At 44.2% G+C, this 21,149-nt stretch overlaps 1 protein-coding gene across 43 annotated transcripts in view; it reads right to left on the reverse strand.

Annotated features, from left to right (window-relative positions):
• The window catches only part of MACF1 (microtubule actin crosslinking factor 1), a 407,445-nt gene that overhangs the window by 90,472 nt on the left and 295,824 nt on the right, over positions 1-21,149 (reverse strand). For 38 of the 43 annotated variants that reach the window (XM_070078713.1, XM_051857940.2, XM_051857938.2 and 35 more), the window contains 8 exons: positions 20,389-20,545; positions 18,370-18,487; positions 15,542-15,604; positions 13,983-14,224; positions 13,113-13,242; positions 10,620-10,819; positions 7,514-8,009; positions 3,168-4,639 (listed from right to left, as the gene is read on the reverse strand). In XM_070078713.1, the coding sequence (XP_069934814.1) occupies positions 3,168-4,639; positions 7,514-8,009; positions 10,620-10,819; positions 13,113-13,242; positions 13,983-14,224; positions 15,542-15,604; positions 18,370-18,487; positions 20,389-20,545 (2,878 nt within the window). The remainder of the gene's footprint in view (positions 1-3,167; positions 4,640-7,513; positions 8,010-10,619; positions 10,820-13,112; positions 13,243-13,982; positions 14,225-15,541; positions 15,605-18,369; positions 18,488-20,388; positions 20,546-21,149) is intronic. The other 5 variants (XM_070078722.1, XM_070078712.1, XM_070078707.1 and 2 more) reach the window with 1 other exon arrangement.

Genomic DNA, 21,149 nt, shown 5'->3' on the forward strand with positions numbered 1-21,149 from the left:
CGCGGCTCACTAGGCTAATCCTCCACCTGTGGCACTGGCACCCCGGGGGTCTAGTCCCGGTTGGGGTGCCAGATTCTGTCCCGGTTGCTCCTCTTCCAGTCCAGCTCTTTGCTGTGGCCCGGGAAGGCAGCGGAGGATGGCCCAAGTGCTTGGGCCCTGCACCCACAAGGGAGACCAGGAGGAAGTACCTGGCTCTTGGCTTCAGATTGGCACAGCACGCCGGCCAAAGCAGCCATTTAGGGGGGTGAACCAACGGAAGGAAGACCTTTCTCTCTGCCTCACTCTCACTATCTAACTCTATCTGTCGAAATAAATAAATAAAAAAAATAAAACTAACCCTTTCTGGGGCTGGCATGGTGGCATAACAGGTTAAGCCACCACCTGCAGCAATGGCATCCCATATGGGAACTGGTTGGAGTCCCAGCTGCTCTACTGCTGACCCAGCTCCCTGCTAATGGCCTGGGAAAGCAGTGGAGGATGGCCCAAGTGCTTGGGTCCCTGCACTCATATGGGAGACCTGGACAAAGCTCTTGACTCCTGTCTTTTTAAAATTCTTTTTAATTTTTAAAAGGTTTTATTTTATTTATTTGACAGGTAGGGTTACAGACAGTGAGAGGGAGAGACGGAGAGAAAGGTCTTCCATTCACTGGTTCACTCCCCAAATGGTGGCGATGGCCAGAGCGGCGCTGATATCTGAAGCTACGAGCTTCTTTCGGGTCTCCCACATGGGTGCAGGAGCCCAAGGACTTGGGCCATTTCTGCTTTCCCAGGCCACAGCAGAGAGCTGGATTGGAAGAGGAGCAGCTGAGACTAGAACCCGCGTCCATATGGGATGCCAGCGCCGCAGGCAGAGGATTAACCTACTGTGCCACAGTACCGGCCCCTTGGCTCCTGGCTTTGGCCTGGCCCAGCTCCAGCCATCGTGGCCATTGGGGGAATGAACCAGCAGATGGAAGGGCTCTGTCTGTCCCTTTCTCTCTCTGTAATTCTGCTTTTCAAATAAATAAAATAAAATAAATCTTTCAAAACAAAAAAACTAGCCCTTTCTATACTTGAATCTTATTTACAAAGTTGAGACCTTTATGGGGACCATGAGGCTCTCACCTGATGTTAAAACCATCTCTTCATCAGTGTTTTTAAAAGACAAACAATGCTGGCTGGCCCCGTGGCTCACTAGGCTAATCCTCCACCTTGCGGCGCCAGCACACCGGGGTTCTAGTCCCGGTCGGGGCGCTGGATTCTGTCCCGGTTGCTCCTCTTTCAGGCCAGCTCTCTGCTGTGGCAGGGAGTGCAGTGGAGGATGGCCCAAGTCCTTGGGCCCTGCACCCGCATGGGAGACCAGGATAAGTACCTGGCTCCTGCCATCGGATCAGCGCGGTGCGCCGGCCGCAGCGCGCCGGCCGCGGCGACCATTGAAGGGTGAACCAACAGCAAAAGACCTTTCTCTCTGTCTCTCTTTCTCACTCTTCACTCTGCCTGTCAAAAAACAAACAAACAATGCTGACAGGTAGGGGCTCTGATGTCAGGAAATGTGAATGGACTGTGTAGGTGTAATAATTTATGCTAGAGATGGGAATAAAGTGCTGGAAGTAACCTTTGTAAATTTATTCCATGGGGCCAGTAGGTACAGCAGGTAAAGCCACCATCGGTGAATGCCAACATCCCACATGGGTGCCAGTTTGAGTCCCAGCTGCTCCACTTCCGATCCACCTTCCTGCTAATGGCCTGCCTGGGAAAGCAGAAGATGGCCCAAGTGCCTGGGACCCTGACACCCACAGGGGAGATGTGGATGAAACTTCTGGTTCCTGGCTTTGGCCTGACCCAGCACAGGATATTGAGGCCATCTGGGAAGTGAAACAGCAGACGGAAGATCTCCTGTCTGTTTTTCCCTCTCTTTCTCTGTAACTCTGACTTTCAGAATAAATAAATAAGTCTTTAAAAAAAATTTATCCATGCACCATGAATAACACAGCAACAGAGTAGAGTGAGGCATGTTTAAGTTTAAAAGAAAACTCATGAGGCAAAAGGCTCACATAGTGAGAGAGCCAAGACCCAACAGACAAGCCTGTGACCTTACAAATCCACACTTTTGGGTCACACTGTCTACTCATCTTCTTATTCTTATTCTTTTTTTTTTTTTTTAAGATTTTATTTTATTTGAGAGGTAGAGTTACAGAGGTAGAGAGAAGTACAGAGGTGGCGTCTACAGAGGTAGAGAGAAGGAGAGACAGAGAGAAAGGTCTTCCAACCACCGGTTCACTCTCCAGATGGCTGCAACGGCTGGAGCTGAGCTGATCCGAAGCCAGGAGCCAGGAGTCTCCTCCGGGTCTCCCCAACGGGTGCAGGGGCCCAAGCACCTGGGCCATCTTCTACTGCTTTCCAAGGCCATAGCAGAGAGCTGGCTCGGAAGAGGAGCAGCCAGGACTCAAACTGGTGCCCATATGGGATTCCAGCACTGCAGGTGGCGGCTTTACCTGTTATGCCACAGTGCCAGCCCTAACCTGTTGGGCAGACTCACACAAATCTCAGGACTACAAATTCTGACTCAGGTAAAGAATTAAATTATTTTTTTAATAAAAGCAGCATTTTTCAAACTCTCCTACAGGTACAAGGGTTCTGGGGTGTATTCTGAAGGCTGCTTGCTGGAAGTGAGAAATTCCTTTGAAGTGTCAAGTTTAATCTTAATAATGCATGAGAATTTTACATTTTATTCCACAATACATCAATAATGCCCCATTGAAATCTGTGTAAAATCAGCACTTTAGAAAGGTGAGCCCCTGTTCATGTTATAGCTTCTCATAGTTCAATTTGAAAAACAAAGACCTGAAGGCACATTTCTTTCTGTTCACAATCAGTTAATTTACAATCTCAAGAGATCACAAGAGGATATTCTAAGAGTAAGAGATAAGGCTTAGACACTTTTTTCTGTATCCTTAGTTGACTGTAATAAATAAAACAAACTACAAGAGGAAAAATGTTCAAACCAGTTTGCTCAGAAGTCCAAGAGACTGTTTAGTCTCCAAACAGTGTGTTTTGATGGTGGTGGAAGTGAGAATAATGAAATCACTGAGAGAAGTTAAAATGTATACTCAATCGGTTTCTAAGTTACAGGCAAGGAAATGCTTACATTAGACAGGAAAACATTTACAAACGAGGGTGAGACTTACCTTAAAATCTGCTAACTGTTGGTTGATGACGTCCACTTCAGTTCCCACTACCCACTGCAGGGCCTCTCCCTCCTCTGCTGCTGTGGTCGCATCATTGAGTCCTTTCAGCTTCCTGTAGAAGTCCTCCACCCGGCCCAAGGTCAGCTCTAACTGCTCCTGCCGAGCTTTCCCCCTCTCTGTCAGTTTGCCACACTGTTTGTTCAGGGCTTCTAGCTCCCTCTTGAGACCTAACAAGTCCAGAGTCCCCTCTTCCTCTAGCATCTGTCGGCACTCTGCTTCAGAGGCCTCTATGTCTAACTTGAGGACTTGGATTTTGCTAAGGAACAGATGGACATCCTCGATCTGGGACTGGAGGCTATCAGTGTCTCTGCCGATAGCACCCATGCCATCTAGCTCATCGTCCAGGTCTGCCAACTGGGAAAACATTTCTCGAACTCGGCAGTGAAACTGACCAATTCCCTCCAGCTTGTTTTCCATTGTCATGCAACCACTGTTCACTCTTTGCTTCACTTCCAGGAATTCTTGCTGGGTGACCTCAGCTTGGTGTAGAAGTTGGGAAGCATCAGATCCATCTGGGGCATCTTCTACCAAACCCTGAGTAAAGTTCCTCAGATAGTCTACCTGAGGCTCCAGGGCCTGCAGCACCTCCTGTTGAGCTCTTAGCTTCTCCAGATTCTTGTTGCTACAGGCTTGAGAGCCCAGAGCATCAAAAATCTCAAGTTGGTGTTTGGCTCCTTCAACCTTCTTCTCAATATTCTTAAAGCTTTCCTGGAACTCCTTGAGCCTCTGGGTCATTTCTTCCAGTGACCCTGTTTTGGCCTGCAGCTCCTCTGTAATGGCATCCATGTTCTGGTTGATCCCAGTCTTCTCATCCCGGATATCATCCTCATCCGTTTCTGAAGAGTTGATCAGAATGTCAGCAGCACTATTTAGTATTTCCAGCAGGGAGCGGCGCTTCTCCACCTCACTCAGCATAGCCTTTGATCTCAGGAGACTGGACTCCAGCTGCACGGGGTCCAAGGTGATCCGCAACTCAGACATCTTGGCCTTACAGTCTTCTATCCATGGCACGAGGTCTTCCACATGCCACTGGTACTTTTGAGCTTTCTGCATACAGTCCTTGAGCCTAGACTGCCTGTCTGCAGTTTTTTTACTAAGCTCTTCCCAGTGGCTTTTGAGCTCAACCAACTGGTTTTGTAAAGTCCTTTTCTCTTCTCCGGGAGGTACAGAAAGAAGCAGAGATTCCCCTTCAGCCACAATCACCTCATAGGAACCACTGTGTTGATTAAGGCTCTTCTGAAACTCTTCATTCTCTTGTAGCTGAGACTGTAGCTGCTCCAATTTTGCAGAAATTGGGCAGTTTTTTGCTTGCTGGCTTTGTTTGTTATCCAACCAAGTCCTCAGCTCATCAAACATTTGCTGGAATTGTTGGGTGCTGGCAAGAGCTGCCTGGAGTCTGTTCATGCGATCGGCTGAAATGAGAAAACAAAACTGAAATCAATCAAGCTCAAACATGGTGTTTGAAATGTTTGTTGAGAGTATGTGAACCAATCTTAGGGGAAGAAACCAAGGTTAATTGAGAGTCTACCATGAAAAAGGGCACATAACTAGGCTCTTTCACATACCATATGTTTTTTTTTTTTTTTTTTGACAGGCAGAGTGGACAGGGAGAGAGAGCGAGACAGAGAGAAAGGTCTTCCTTTTTGCCGTTGGTTCACCCTCCAATGGCCGCAGCGGCCAGCGCATTGCACTGAACCAAAGGCAGGAGCCAGGTGCTTCTCCTGGTCTCCCATGTGGGTGCAGGGCCCAAGCACTTGGGCCATCCTCCACTGCACTCCCTGGCCACAGCAGAGAGCTGGCCTGGAAGAGGGGCAACCGGGACAGAATCCGGTGCCCCGACTGGGACTAGAACCTGGTGTGCCGGCGCCGCAAGGCGGAGGATTAGCCTAGTGAGCCACGGTGCCGGCCCTACCATATGTATTTTTAAAAAAATAATTTATGCATTTAATTTGAAAGGCAGAGGGGCAGAGAGAGAGACAGAGGTCTTCCATCCACTGGTTCACTCCCCAAATGCTTGCAATAGCCAGAGCTGGTCCAGGCCAAAGCTAGGAGCCAGAAACTCAACCTAGGTTTCCCATGTGGGTGGCAGGGAACCATCATTTGTTTCCTCCCAGGTGCACATTAGCAGAAAGCTGGATAGGGGGCAAAGCCAAGATTTGAACCTAGGGACTGATATTGGAAGTGTGTAACCCAAGAAGCATCTTAACAAGTGTACCAAATGCTTGCCCCTACATTTTATATTTTAATAAATCCTTGTATCAACCTTATAAGGTGATCTGAGTAACAAAAATAAACTCTCATTTCTGAGCCAGTAAAAAGTAAAGGTCATAAACATATCCAGAGAACGAGGCAATGGATTTATGATGACATTTTCTCTGTATGAGGTCATCATGATAAGTTCAGAGTATGTTCTAACTTTGTATACATAATACGTGTGTGTATGTGTCTATGAGCAGGAATCCCTACCTGTTGGCAGAGTTTCAATCTCTAGGCTATGCTATGTAAAGCCTCTTATAACCTAGTGTTCAATGCATAATAATCATAGAAGTTGTCACTGTACTTGGAAGCTCATTAACAGTGTTCTGTGTCCACAGCTACTCAAGAATGATCCTAGATTCTGGGGCCTACTACTTTTTTAAAAAAACTTTTATTTAATAAATATAAATTTACAAAGTACAACTTTTGGATTATAGCGACTTTTCCACCTATAACCTCCCTCCCACCCACAACCATCCTATCTCCCACTCCCTTTCCCATCCCATTCTTCATTAAGATTCATTTTCTTTTTTATTTGTTTGTTTATTTATTTATTTATTTATTTATTTTTGAGAGGCAGAGTGGACAGTGAGAGAGAGAGACAGAGAGAAAGGTCTTCCTTTGCCGTTGATTCACCCTCCAATGGCCGCCGTGGCCAGGGCGCTGCGGCCGGCAAACTGCGCTGATCCGATGGCAGGAGCCAGGAGCCAGGTACTTCTCCTGGTCTCCCATGGGGTGCAGAGCCCAAGCACTTGGGCCATCCTCCACTGCACTCCTGGGCCACAGCAGAGAGCTGGCTTGGAAGAGGGGCAACCAGGACAGAATCCGGCGCACCAACCGGGACTAGAACCTGGTGTGCCAGTGCCACAAGGTGGAGGACTAGCCTAGTGAGCCGTGGCGCCGGCCTATTTATTTTTGACAGGTAGAGTGGACAGTGAGAGAGAGAGAGACAGAGAGAAAGGTCTTCCTTTTGCCGTTGGTTCACCCTCCAATGGCCGCCGCGGCCGGCACGCCGCACTGATCCGATGGCAGGAGTCAGGTGCTTCTCCTGGTCTCCCATGGGGTACAGGGCCCAAGCACTTGGGCCATCCTCCACTGCACTCCCGGGCCATAGCAGAGAGCTGGCCTGGAAGAGGGGCAACTGGGACAGAATCCGGCACCCCGACAGGGACTAGAACCCGGTGTGCCAGTGCCACAGGCAGAGGATTAGCCTATTGAGCCATGGCGCCGGCCAAGATTCTTTTTTTTTTTTTTCTTTTTTTTTGACAGGCAGAATGGACAGGGAGAGAGAGAGAGACAGAGAGAAAGGTCTTCCTTTGCCGTTGGTTCACCCTACAATGGCCGCAGCGGCCGGCACACTGCGCTGATCCGATGGCAGGAGCCAGGTGCTTCTCCTGGTCTCCCATGGGGTGCAGGGCCCAAAGACCTGGGCCATCCTCCACTGCACTCCCTGGGCACAGCAGAGAGCTGGCCTGGAAGAAGGGCAACCGGGACAGAATCCGGTGCCCCAACTGGGACTAGAATCCGGTGTGCTGGCGCCGCAAGGCGGAGGATTAGCCTAGTGAGCCACGGCTCCGGTCTCATTTTCAATTATCTTTATATACAGAAGATCAACTTAGCACATACTATGTAAAGATTTCATCAGTTTGCACCCACACAGATACACAAAGTATAAAGTACTGTTTGAGTAGTAGTTTTACCATTAATTTGCATAGTACAACACATTAAGGACAGAGATGCTACATGAGGAGTAAGTACACAGTGACTTCCATTGTTGATTGAACAATTGACGCTCTCATTTATGACGTCAGTCATCACCCGAGGCTCTTGTCATGAGCTGCCAAGGCTATGGAAGCTTCTTGAGTTCACAAACTCCGACCTTATTTAGACAAGGCTATAATCAAAGTGGAAGTTCTCTCCTCCCTTCAGAGAAAGGTACCTCCTTCTTTGATGGGGGCCTACTACTAACCCACTCCTTCTTTCTGCTTGCCACAAATAATGGCAGAAATGTGTACCTTCTCCCAACTCACCTGCAAGGTCTTCTAAACCTTGAAGAGGCAGGGCAACTGTCTCCAAACGCTTCTTCAGCTCATCCTTGAGGTACTGCTCACCAATGAGCACTGACAGTTCGTCACACAGTGCTTGGGCCTCCTTAATCTCATGGTCTAATTGCTCCAAGTCAGATCGAATCTCACTTGTTTCTTCCAATTGCTGTTTCACAGCTTCAGGTTGGGTGCTGATGGCCGATTGGCCACTTAGTCGCTGCCCAACTGCCTTCACCTTCTCTGATAAGTGCTGGAGTAGTTCCTGGTACTGGGTGCTTTTGATAATAGCTTGGTCAATTTGGCTGGAGCGGGAATTGAGTTTGTCAGTCAGCTCAACCCACTTCTGATTGATGTTCTGCAGTTCTTTCTGTACTTGGCTGGTAGCTGCAGAGACATCTCCAGGACCTGTGACGATGCCCTGAGCTGCCTCGTTCAGCTGCTCATGCTGTTGTCTGCGTGCTTCAAATTCCTTCAGCATAAACTGAAAGAGAAATGACACAAAGATGTTTAGATAGGAAAAACAGAACTAAAAGCAGTGTCAAAACAAAAACTGCTTTTGGAGTGTGCCAGATAGTACCAATCCTTTTTGAAAATAAACCAGAAAACTCCAAGGAACAGGCTTCTAGGCCAAGGCAGTATCACCTAACAAACATTTAGTAAAAACTGATTTTGAAAGTATCATTGTATCTATTTTGTTTCTTTTCCTTATTTGTCCTTTTCTGCTTTAACACTGGTTACTATGGTTGGCCTAGGCTGGGAAACTGAAATTTATTCTCTAGATTGGCATGTCTCAGCTTTGCCATGTAGCAGGCAAGACTGAACTGGCAGAGTAGAACACTGGGTCCCAGAGACTGCCATATTTCTGTCTGGCTCTGTCATTTCAACGCCCCATGCCTCTGCCTTTCTTAGTTTATTTCTCAGAATTATAACATCACACACAACCTGTACATGACAATAGAGCCCACACAGAGCTACTTTAAAGGAAAGACCATGGCTTTTTATCTTTTTTTTTTTTTGAAAGAGTTAGAGAGAAGATGCAGATTAACCCACTGTGCCACAAGGCCTGCCTCCTGAGAACAAAAAGTTTGAAAACCACAAGATCACAAAAATATTTTTAGGTAGGCTAAGACTCAATAATTATTTAGATGCAGGGGCTGAAAGAGTTTCTCAAAAATTACTCTCAGGTCTTTTTTTTTTTTTTTTTTTTTTTTTTTTTTGACAGGCAGAGTGGACAGTGAGAGAGAGCGAGACAGAGAGAAAGGTCTTCCTTTTTGCTGTTGGTTCACCCTCCAATGGCCGCCACAGCCAGCGCGCTACGGCCTGCGCATTGCGCTGATGCGAAGGCAGGAGCCAGGTGCTTATCCTGGTCTCCCATGGGGTGCAGAGCCCAAGCACTTGGACCATCCTCCACTGCACTCCCAGGCCATAGCAGAGGGCTGGCCTGGAAGAGGGGCAACCAGGACAGAATTCAGCGCCCCGACCGGGACTAGAACCCGGTGTGCCGGCGCCGCAAGGCGGAGGATTAGCCTAGTGAGCCGCGGCACCGGCCTAGTCTCAGGTCTTAACTTAGAAAATGTCATGGAATGTAAAAAGGAAAGGATAGGAAGTAGAGCAAGGAAAGATCCTAGGCAGGATTTTATTGGAATTGTCACAATTTTAAGCAAACTAAATTTCTATACTGTCAGAAACTTAAATCAACTTTTTTGAGTTTTGATCAGGAGAAAGCCTTCAAGTAAAGCAGGCAAATATAAGATATTACATTAAGTAATATGGATCACAGGGGCCAGTGCTGTGGCTAAGCGGGTTAACACCCTGGCCTGAAATGCCAGCATCCCATATGGGTGCCAGTTCGAGACCTACTGCTCCATCTTTTAAAAAAATTTTTTTAAAGGTTTATTTATTTATTTGAAACTCGGAGTTACACAGAGAAAGGAGAAGGAGAGAGAGAGAGAGAGAGAGAGAGATAGGTCTTCAATCCAATGGTTCACTCCTCAATTGGCTACAACAGCCAGAGCTGTGCCTATCAAAAGCCAGGAGTCAGGAGCTTCTTCCAGGTCTCCCACACGGCTACAGAGGCCCAAGGCCTTGGGCCATCTTCTACTGCTTTCCCAGGCCAAAACAGAGAGCTGGATGGGAGGTGGAGCAGCGGGTCTCAAACTGGCACCCATATGGGATGCCGGTGCTTCAGGCCAGGGTGTTAGCCTGCTGCGCCATAGTGCCGGCCGCATGCTCCACTTCTGATCCAGCTCTCTGCTATGGCCTGCGAAAGCAGTAGAAGATGGCCCAAGGCCTTGGGCCCCTGCACCCATGGGGGAGACCTGGAAGAAGCTCCTGGCTCCTGGCTTTGGATCAATGCAGCTTCGGCCGTTGCAGCCAACTGGGGAGTGAACCATTGGATGGAAGACCTCCCTTTCTCTCTCTTTCTGCTTCTCCTCTCTCTGTGTAACTCTGACTTTCAAATAAATAAATAAATCTTTTAAAAAAAGTAATAAGGATCACTAGCATTGGGGATTTTTTTTTTTTTTTTTTGACAGGCAGAGTGGACAGGGAGAGAAAGAGACAGAGAGAAAGGTCTTCCTTGGCCATTGGTTCACCCTACAGTGGCCGCCACGGCCGGCGTGCTGTGGCCGGCGCACCACGCCGATACCAAGGCAGGAGCCAGGTGCTTCTCCTGGTCTCCCATGAGGTGCAGGGCCCAAGCACTTGGGCCATCCTCCACTGCACTCCCTGGCCACAGCAGAGAGCTGGCTTGGAAGAGGGGCAACCGGGACAGAATCTGGCGCCCCGACCGGGACTAGAACCCGGTGTGCCGGCGCCACAAGGCAGAGGATTAGCCTAGTGAGCCACAGCGCTGGCCCTTACTGCTTCTGTTAATGATACTAACAACAGAGCTATTAACTGTCTACCATTTTACAGCTACCATGATACATATCTTACAAACATCCCATTTAAACTGAAGAAGGGCAGTGAGACTGAGAGATTAAATGAATCTCTAAAGTGACATGAAATCTACTTGCTGGGAACAGCATTCAAAGCCACGTTCATGTGACTCCACTTTCTTTGCTTGTAGGCATTGAGCTGTACGGCTTACCTGGACCTGCTGCTTCTGTGCATTCAACATGTTGGGGTCAATAGACAGGGGCCCCAGCACTCCCATCATCAGTTCCTTCTCCATCAGCCAAGGCCGGAGCTGGGACTCTGCAGCCTGGAAGCAGGCCAGGTGGCTTGCAGACTCCTCTAGCTGCCTTTGCCGAGCCACAGTCACCTCAGTGGCCCTTTCCCACCGAGAATCTGTAGACAGGAAATGAGAGACTCATCAGCAACTGACCTTGTCCCTCAGTTATGTTTTTAATATACTACAGGAAATAACCCCACAAGCATTTTTAAATTAAAAATAAACTTTTAAAAATTTGAACCAAATAACAGTTCTGTATCTTGACTGCAGTAGTGATTATAAGAAACTACATATGTGATACAATTCTACAGATGTGTATATAGAATATATACACACAAATACATGAATGTATACAAATATATTACCTATATTATTTCATAGTCTGTTTTAAAATTTACTATATTATGAACAACCTTCATGCTGCTAAGTTTTTTCATGCTAAATAATAATCTACATAATTTACAGCTCAATATTATGAACACATAATTTATCTTTTTATTGAATATGTAGATTATTTTCCATTGTTCTTTTTTTAAAGTTTTCTTTATTTATTTGATAGGTAGAGTTACAAAGAAGGAAGAGGGAGAGAGAGTGGTCTTTTATCTGCTGGTTCATTCCTTAAATGGCTGCAACAGAGTTGGGCCAATCCGAAGCCAGGAGCTTCTTCGGTCTCCCACATGGGTGCAGGGGCCCAAGCACTTGGGCCATCCTCTGCTACTTTCCCAGGTGCATTAGCAGGGAGTTGGATGGCAAGGGGAACAACCAGGACTCAAACTGGCAACCATATAGGTTGCTGGCATTGTAGGTGGGGCTTAACTCATTATGTCACAATGCTGGCCTCCCCACTTTCCTTGAAATAGAAAAGGGAGGGAGATCAATCTTCCATTTGCTGGTTCACTCCCCAAATGGCTGTCAACAGCCAGGATTGGACCAGGTTGAAGCCTGGAGCCAGGAACACCACTGGGTATCCACGGATGGCAAGAACTCAAGAGCCATCATTTGAGGTTTGTATCAGGAGCTGGATGAATGAAGGTGTCCCAAAAGGGGCTCAATCTTTTGTACCCCAACACTCGCCTCCCCCCTCTACCCCACCATTTTTCATTTTTTTAAAGATACATTTATTTATTTGAAAGGTAGAGTTACAGAGAGAGAAGGACACACACACACACACACACACACACAGAGATAGATGTCTTCCATTACTGGTTCACTCCCTAGATGGCCACAATGGCTGGGGCTGGGCCATGCTGAAACCAGATGCCAGGAGCTTCCTCTGAGTTTCCCATATGGGTGGTGCAGGGGCCCAAGCACTTGGGCCATCTTCCACTGCTCTTCCCAGGCACATTAGTAGGGAGCTAGATCAGAAGTGGAGCAGCTGGGACTTGAACTGGTGCCCATATGGGATGCCCAGGTTACAGGCACTGGCTTAATTTGTTATGCTACAACACTGGACCCCATTTTTCATTTTAATCATCAGTACCCTCTAGTTCTTGGCCACAGTATAATGTCAGTTTGACTTGTCAAAGAAAACCAAACTTTTGGGGCCGGCATTGTGGCACAGCAGGTTAACACACTGGCATGAAGCACCTGAATCCCATATGGGCACTGGTTCGAGACTCAGCTGCTCCACTTCCAATCCAGCTCTCTGCTATGGCCTAGGAAAGCAGCAGAAGATGGCCCAAGTGCTTGGGCCCCTGCACCTGCATGGGAGACCTGGAGGAAGCTCCTGGCTCCTGGCTTTGGATTGGTGCAGCTCCAGCAGTTGCAGCCATCTGGGGAGTGAAGCAGCTGATGGAAGACACCCCCCGCCCCACCTCTCCTCTCTCTGTGTGACTCTGACTTTCAAATAAATAAATAAATCTTTAAAAAAAAAAAAAAAAAAAACCAAACTTTTAGGGGCTGGTGCTGTGGTACAGCGGATAAAGTTGCTGCCTGCAGGTTCGGGAACTCATATGGACATCAGTTCATGTTTCAGCTGCTCTACTTCTGATCCAGCTCCTGGCTAATGTGCCCAAGAAAGCAGCAGAAGATGGCCCGAGTGCTTAGACTCCTGCACCCATGTGGGAGACCCAGAAGAAGCTCTAGCTACTGGCTTTGGATTGGCCCAGCCCCAGCTATTGAGGCCCATTTAAGGAGTGAATCTGTGGCTCTCCCGCTCTCCTCTGTTAACACTGTCTTTCAAATAAATAAATACATCTTAAAAAAAAAAAAAATCCAAACTTCTGACTCTTTGTGAGAATCTCTAAGTCTTTTCCCTAATCAGACTTACTCTTTGGCTCTATCTGTGTTTCTTTCTTGCTTATAAAAATTAACTAAAAATAATTCCTGCTTTACAGGATGTACTAAATTTTCTATTTGCTTTGAAGACAGACAATTTAGTGAGTCTGCAATGCCCATGTGACAACTTACTTAGCTCCTCCTGCATTTCCTTCCAATTTTTGGCTTCTTGGGAGTTGGGGTACGTCACAAGTAATCCAGCCAGGGCTTCCTTTACTTTTTGGATTTTTGGAGAATTCTGTTCCAACTCAGCAAGAAAGGCCTAGGAGAAAGAATACCATGCATACCATAAACAATTGAAGGAGTAGGTGCCAATTACAGGTTCTCTTCTGATGCTTTTGATGACTTGTCTGTGATTTTAAGATACTTAACCTTTCTGTTTCAATATTTATTTTAAAAAGAAAATTTAAATGGCAACATCTCAGCTTCTTGCATGTATAATACATCAATGAACCCAATACGAAGGAATTATCACTCTCTACAAACCAAAAGCACCCACAGATGATGAGGATGATGTTTTTACATTTGGAGGGGAGGACTTGCTATGCTCAAGTGGAGTATTAAAATTTCTTTCAGGATTTTCTATGGTCTTTAATCTTCTGACATTTTCCCTAATCCCACATGTCAGTCTTAAGAATGAGCTGTAATCATGTGCTTTTTTTTTTTTTTCCCCAGAGCCATTTGAGAATTAGAAAGGGGCTTTGAGGAGAATGGTTTGGTTCTCTTGAAGTATCAGGAATGAGATCCCATTCTCAATCAGCTGATGCTTTGGGGGGCAGGGCAAGTCTTTCTAACATGTCTGGTTTTGTTTCTGATTCAATCTCTAACTGTATAGGTAAGAAAACTCTGTAGGAGAGTCAAAGGCATATTATTCACTTGGAAATCAAACACACTGTTTCCCACAGCACGGAGTTGGCCAGGTCTCACTCTCGGTTGCCTGGGCTCAGGCAGGAACACTGGTACAAAAGTCTTTTCCTCTAAGTGCCAGGATACAGCTGTTACCTTGTTAGACTCAGCTTGGGCTTTCACTGTTTCTGTCCTGGTTGGAGACAAAGAGGCATCCATGGTTTTCAGGACTTCCTCTTTTGATTCCAGCCACTGTAGCACCGAGTTTGCCTCCTTCTGAACCTCGTCCATTCTGTCAAGTACAGCCTGAAGGCTTTCTTGGCGCTCCTGAAGTAATCCCCCTAGTTTCTCATACTTCAGGTTCACATCTGACATGTCACACTGGATCTCCGTCAGATCTAATATCACAGAAACAGAAGTCAGTGGGAACAGCTTGACAAGCTTTTCCTTTTGGTCCTCACTTCTAAACTACGTCAGGATTAAGCATCTGTTCTACTCTTCTAACAAACTACAGATGATATCCCTGCTACATCACACAATGCTGCTTAGGGCATGATATACTCAGATATATAAGATTCACACTTTAAAATGCTCAATACATATGGGAACAAAAGTGAGGGGAGCAAAAGTAAGAAGTCAGTTAGCCACTGCCGGGGTTAAGACTTGGAGCATTTTCTGCTGTCTCTTCTCCAAACCAGACAGGTCACCTAGCTAGGAGGTCGAAGGTCAGACTAGATTACCTCTAGAATAGCACAACTTCTTTATAATTCAAAGATTCATATACCTATATAAAGAGAAATTCTTTTTCAAAGATTTATTTATTTATTTAAAATGCAGAGTGACAGAAAAAGAGGTAGAGAAACAGAGAAAGAGAGATATTCCATTTGCTGCTTCATTCCCCAAATGGCCACAGCAGCCAGGACAGGGTCAGGCCAAAGTCAAGAGCCAGGAATTCCATCCCAGTTTCCTAGATGGATGGCAGGGGCCAAGTGTTTCAACCATCTTCTCCTGCCTCCCCAGGAAGTTGGATCAGAAGCAGAGTAGCCAGGATTCAAACTAGCACTCCAATATGAGATGCTGGTGTCATAAGCTGTGGCCTAACTCACTGTACCACAATACTGGCCTCAAATGAAGAGCTGTTCTAATTTTTATATACTAATTTTATTTATTTGAAAGACAGATACATAGAGAGAGATAGATAAATAGACAGATAGATAGAAATCTCCCATCCATTGATTTATTTCCTAAATGCCCAAAAGCTGGGACTGGGCCAGGCCAAAGCCAGGAATTCAATACAGATTTACCACATAGGTGGCAGGGATGCAACTACTTGAGCCTGTTGCCTCCCAAAGTGTGTATCAGCAAGAAGCTGGAATCAGGGTAGAGCCAGGGCTCAAACCCAATATGGGATATGGGGTCTTAACTGCTCAGCAAATACTTGCCCACATATTTTTAAGGTCTTTCTTTATTGGCCTTACCTAGTGATGCTGTTTATCTCCTTGGTACATTTAATTCTGGGGTCATCAACCTAATTAGCCCATAGCCAGCAAACAGAGAGGCATCTCTGTTTTTCCCAAGTTGCTTTCCCCCAGATTTTCACCTTCAGATTTTCTTGGCAGCAGCTCTTCCACACGTATTGAAACACACACAGATACAAACACGGACACTGTCCTAACACACCCAACAAAGAGGCACTGTGGAAATGGCATTCTCACCTTTGCAGGTGTGGTATCCGTTTACACTGCCTACAGAGCTTCCTACAGGGGGCAGTATGGAACCTGAGCAGAATGACAAGGAGACAAACAGGGCAAGACCAAGGGGTTAGGCATACATACAGGCAAGGCGTTTGTTCTTTGACACTCACTTTAAGCTTGGGTATCAGGAAGTTAACACAGCACAAGACAACATACTAATGAAAAGAGACAAATCATTTTAGCTGCCAGGCAACAAAGTGTCATTCGAGATATTTTAGCTCCTTAGCAGTAATGATTCTTAATCCTTTCGAGAGGAAATGCAAACTCAGTTCTTAAATCCTCTGGATCCTGCCCTAGTTTTGTGAAGCAAGTACAGGTAAAATTATCAGGTCTTTAGAATAGTATCTGTCACATTTTTGGATGAGCCTTTACAATGAAGCAAAAAGTTTCACCTTTAATGTCAATATCTTTCACTACACTAAAAATGAACAATGAGTACAATTAAGGACATAAAAAGCAGCATTCATTTAATAAAGATATCAAAATGAACCCTTCCTATATTGTTTCTAAAGAAAATTTTCATACCTCTTCTGGCTCCTATTGCCCCACCAGAAAGACAGAAATGTTAAGTGCCAATATATCTGGCTCACAAATATTCTCATAAATTCTCTTTTAGGTCTTTGGTTCTGTTTCTGATTACCACAATATCACCTATATTCTCCTCAGGTTGTTTGTTTTTCTAAAGAGTTTTCCAAGTTAAGTAAAAACCAGGTCGTGTCATTTTAAAGATTATACAGAAACATGAAAAATATTCACAATATAATGTTATTTAAGGTAGAGAATAAAACACTCATGAACACTGATTTCACTTTGCAAAAAGTCATGTGCAAGGCTATATAAAAATAGTTGCATTAGGGTGGTGATAATAAAACTTTTAAATGTCAAGGTTATTGTATTTTAATTAAAAAATAATTTTCCAGGGCAGTGTGGTGATGACAAAAAGCAACTGAACAGTAATAAGGAGAAGAAGGGCATGGCTAAGGTAGTCACTAACCCAGATGTGGACTTTAATCTGTGGACAGCCCCTCAGCCTCTTCTCTAAGATGGGAAAACAATACTACTTCTATCCTGTCAATGCTCAGGGCTTACTGAAGAGAGGTCACAAGATAATGTATATGAGAGCATTTTATTGAACAAGAAAGAGTAACACAAATGTAAAAACTGGAATATTCATAGTTTTTCAGAGTTGGAAGAGAACTTGAAAACTCAGGTTAGTAATTTTCATAGCACCCAAAAGAGGCACTTTAGAGTTTGGTTTAAATTTAATATTAAGATAAATTTCTAGCTACTTAGAAATGGCAGGAAAACATGCTTGTTCAATTACACTGAATGCTACATCTTCCCCCACTAGATAGAACCAATTGGCACTGTCCTTTTGAGAAAAATAAGTAGCTCCTGCCACTTCTATGCATATATTTAAGCTTCTTTTTGAGTGTCACTGAGCAAAAGTTATAGCTCTTCTCTAGTACTCTACAATATTCAATCCTGTACATAAACACTCCAGTATACTATACAGAGGAAAACTATAGTGCATGTGTCGCACATTAAATAAAATGATAATCAAAGCTTAGATTCACCTACCAAAAGCAAGCTCTTATCAGGGCACAATTATGTAATAACAGAATTCTTAACATTTCAAATTTTTCCTCAATGTCAGTTTGTGTTATCTATGTTTAAGAAAAGAATGTGAGGCTTCATTAAGTATTCTTAGTGACTTAACTTTGATATGAGCATTTATTACAGCACTCTCAAGTTTCTAGTTCAGTTTAGTCAGAGAGTATTTTAAGATTGTAAAGGAAATTTTAAAAAACATTTGTCATCATTTGTAACTATCTGTACAAATCATATTTTCTGGACACAATACCAAATAAAATCTAGAAATAGATCAAGAAGCTGGCATCCTCCTTTTCAAAATTTTATACCAAATTATTTTATATGTATTAAGATGGTATCATTATTCTGAAAAATTTCATAACAGATAAGTGCTATAAATTAATTTATAAGGGAAATTTATGACAAAAATTTCCATTTATGTGGTAGGTTTCTACAGGGGAATTATTTCTAAAAAGACTCTAATGCTTAAAAAGTTGAAAAACAGTCCAAGAGTCATCAGACTATAGCCCATCAGCCAAATCTGGTCCTTGGTATATTTCCACATTTAAAGCTTTACTGGAATACAGCCACACCATATATTGTCATAGCTACTTCTGAGCAGGTACATGATTGTGACAAGGACCATGTGGCCTACAAGTCTAAAATATTTACTATCTGGCTCCTTATAGAAAAAGTTTGCAGGCTCCTGATTTAATCCTATGCTGCTAATTCACTGAGCTTCAAAGCTTATGTATAGAGCATAATTATCACCAATTCTCTGAAATGTTGTCACTTCTGGATGGTTCCAAGAAATCCTTAAAATTCAGAATACTAAGGTAAATGTTCTCAGCCACAAGCAAGAAAGTACAGTAAACACTTGCACTATCACAGACCGGTTATAAAACTTCTGAGACCCCAATTACCAACCTTTAATTTTTTTATGTTCACTTCACAGTTCTAAGTGGGCCAACTAGTCCATTTACTCTTCCCATCATGGGAAAGAATTTTGCAAAATGGAGCAGTGTTACATATCAATGGAGGAAACAGATCAGCTTGTGGGGACAACTTCTTTGTAGATGCCCTTTGTGTTCATATTTGACCTTGATTTTGACTTTTCTTAAAATAAAGGGGCATCTCCAAAGGCCAAGAGCAAAGAATGATGTTTATTCACTACAGTACGAAGAGTCCGTACTTACCTGATTTGGCTTGGGAATCAGGTGCTGTGATCTCCATGATGAGATTTTCTAATGAAGTGCCTTTGCAATTGATTTCTTCTACCAGAGATCCTTTACTGACCCAGTCATCTAAGAGGCCCTGTTTAAAGAACAAAATGGCCAAATACAGCATCTGAGGGCCTTCTCATAAATAGGAACAATTCTACATACACTCCTTAAAGTTTTAGAAGCACTAGGAGACCATCTTCACATATTCAGCATTTCAAGATCCCAAGTTAGCCTGCCAAGGTTTGGCAGAATGACACCTTGGAATTTTTAGGACATTTAGACTCATTTGTTCATCCATCCAATATTTACTAAGCATTGGTTTACTATAGGTCAGGCACTGGGGATACAAAATAGGATTATGACATACTTCCTAAAACAAAGAGCTCAGATTATCAACTGCATTATAATGTGTGAAATGTTTTTACAGAATTATGGACAGTCAATAAACTCTGAGGGAACAGGAAGAGACACATAACCTCTACCTAGAGAGATGAAGGTTTTGAGTTACGATACTTGCTAGGTGGACAAAGGAGAGCAACCTCTGCATAAAGAATAAATAAGAAATGATAACTGGAGGATAAATGAGGAATGAGATGAACAGATGTGAAGAAATACCTAGTATCACAGACTGTACTCTGCAGTTATCAAGGGAACTTTATGTTGGGTTTAACATCAGAGTTCAGATTACCACAGAAAGCCATTAGGAACCAATGGCATCTGCTCTAAGACAAAAGGACCAGATCATACTAAGCCTCTAAAAACATGATGATCTGACGTAGCCATAGGATTTTACTTCTTTCAAAGCCAGGACAACATCCTAGCCCTTAGCCTCTGTCCTCACACCAAACACCTCTGACAATCTGCTCAATGTGCTGTTGATGTTTAACTGCAGGGGAGCAGCAGAGAAAGATGGAGAATCAGCAGACAGTTGGCAAGCCCATGCTCCCCAACTTCTAAGTGACCCAGGATCACTGCTTGTCAATTCTTTTATTAATCACTCTTGATTCCAAAGAACCACGGTCCCCAAACAATGCATTAACATGCAGGGCATTTTAAATCTTTGAGGGAAATACAGTGACATCTGTTGGACACTACATGAACAACTACCATTGAGCTGTTTGGACTGCACTGCTTAGCAAGTGGAACTCTAAGTTGTCTTTCAGTTTTGTGTGTTTCGCAGAGGCAGGACGCTGAGGTGCCATGAAAAAACTTCTTAAAACAATGAGAGCACTGTGAGCCAAGAAAGCGGGGAACCTCTGTCCCAGGGAACTCTCGATGGCAGATGCCCTTGGCACCCACTCTGTGGAACCTATAAAGTTCTTCTCTTTCTTTGGTTAAGATAAAGCCTGCTCTATTGAGAAAATAAGGAGGAGTGCACCTAAGTTAGAGTTATAGGCAGATTTGCCTCATTTCAACAAAAAGAAGAGGTATGTCAGAGGTACAGAGGCTAGATGAGTACACATCAAAGACAATACAGGAGAGATTCTGCAAGAGATTGCAAGAAGGCTGGTCCTATCTTGGCAGGTACCTGCCAACCACATCATTCTAACCTCTTCTTTATTAGCTGGAGTAGTAAAAGTTCTTCCCTCCTCAATTTCCTGATCATGTACTTAGTCACTTACATATATTTGCCTAATTTTCAAAATTAAATGAGAGTTTAAGCTTCAAATGCTCAAACCTTGACCAAGCTTTTTATGATGTCTTATTTATAACTCACCACAGCAGGAGAGGCAGCCAAGAAATAGCTGAAACTTAACGGATTTTATTCCCAGATGATTTGTTCGCTTTTGGTGTTTACATAGGACATGTTAGAGTGCTCAGTGCTAGATAGGGATAGACAGAAACCCCATGAAGATGATGGAGGAATCTCTATGCTGATGCACACAGATAACTCGTTCTCACATCACATCCCCACCACAATTGAAGATCAGCTGATGGAGGCTTCTAAACGACTATGTAGCCTGACTCCTGGAGAGCCTTTTTCTCACCTACCTTAAGGTGTTCAATCTGCTTTTCCAGCTCTTTAGTACTTAAGAAAGTCTCTGTAGGTGGAATGCTTCCTTCAGTTTCTTTCAGCCATTTCTGGAAAAGCCTAATCAACTTCCGGAATTCATCCAACTGCTCCTGGCAAGATGATGCATCTTTCTCTCTGTCAACAAAGTTTTGTTAGTTACCAGACTAGTCTTGTAAAATCAACTTGAACTAAAACTAGGCTCACTCTGGGACTCCAGGCATCAATTTTCTAACAGGGCTCTTCCTTCCCATAATCTTTTCCACAGCAAGTTTGGATGAACAACCACATATAATATAGGAGAGCATCAAACTCAGGAATCTGTTGCCCTTGTTTGGATATTTCTTGGGAAAGAAGTCTTCAATCTCACTCTAGGCTAAAGTGAAAGTGAGAAAAACTAAGGGAGCTTGCTATTTAGGTACTATGATACAATGGAAAGAATGCAGGCTTTGGAGCTCAGTTCCAGCTCAGCTATATTTTAGGTATTTGACTCTTTCAGAGCCCAGTTCAAATGCTTATTCTGTTAGCAAGGAAGCTGTTGAATCTGGGGCCAAGAAAAGTTGGATCATTAGCTCTTGTTAACTAAGCCAATGCATAAAATAAGTGAAAATAGTCACATCTATCATTGGATGTCAACCCAGAGATTCTGGTTTCTTAAAAGCTCTCAGCACAGAAGAAAAACAAAGCAGTCTTGACCTTTGTCCCCATTTCCTCTAATAAATAACCTGTTGCTTAGTGATGG

Source organism: Oryctolagus cuniculus, chromosome 7, assembly GCF_964237555.1.
Source record: "Oryctolagus cuniculus chromosome 7, mOryCun1.1, whole genome shotgun sequence".
Lineage (NCBI taxonomy): Eukaryota > Metazoa > Chordata > Mammalia > Lagomorpha > Leporidae > Oryctolagus > Oryctolagus cuniculus.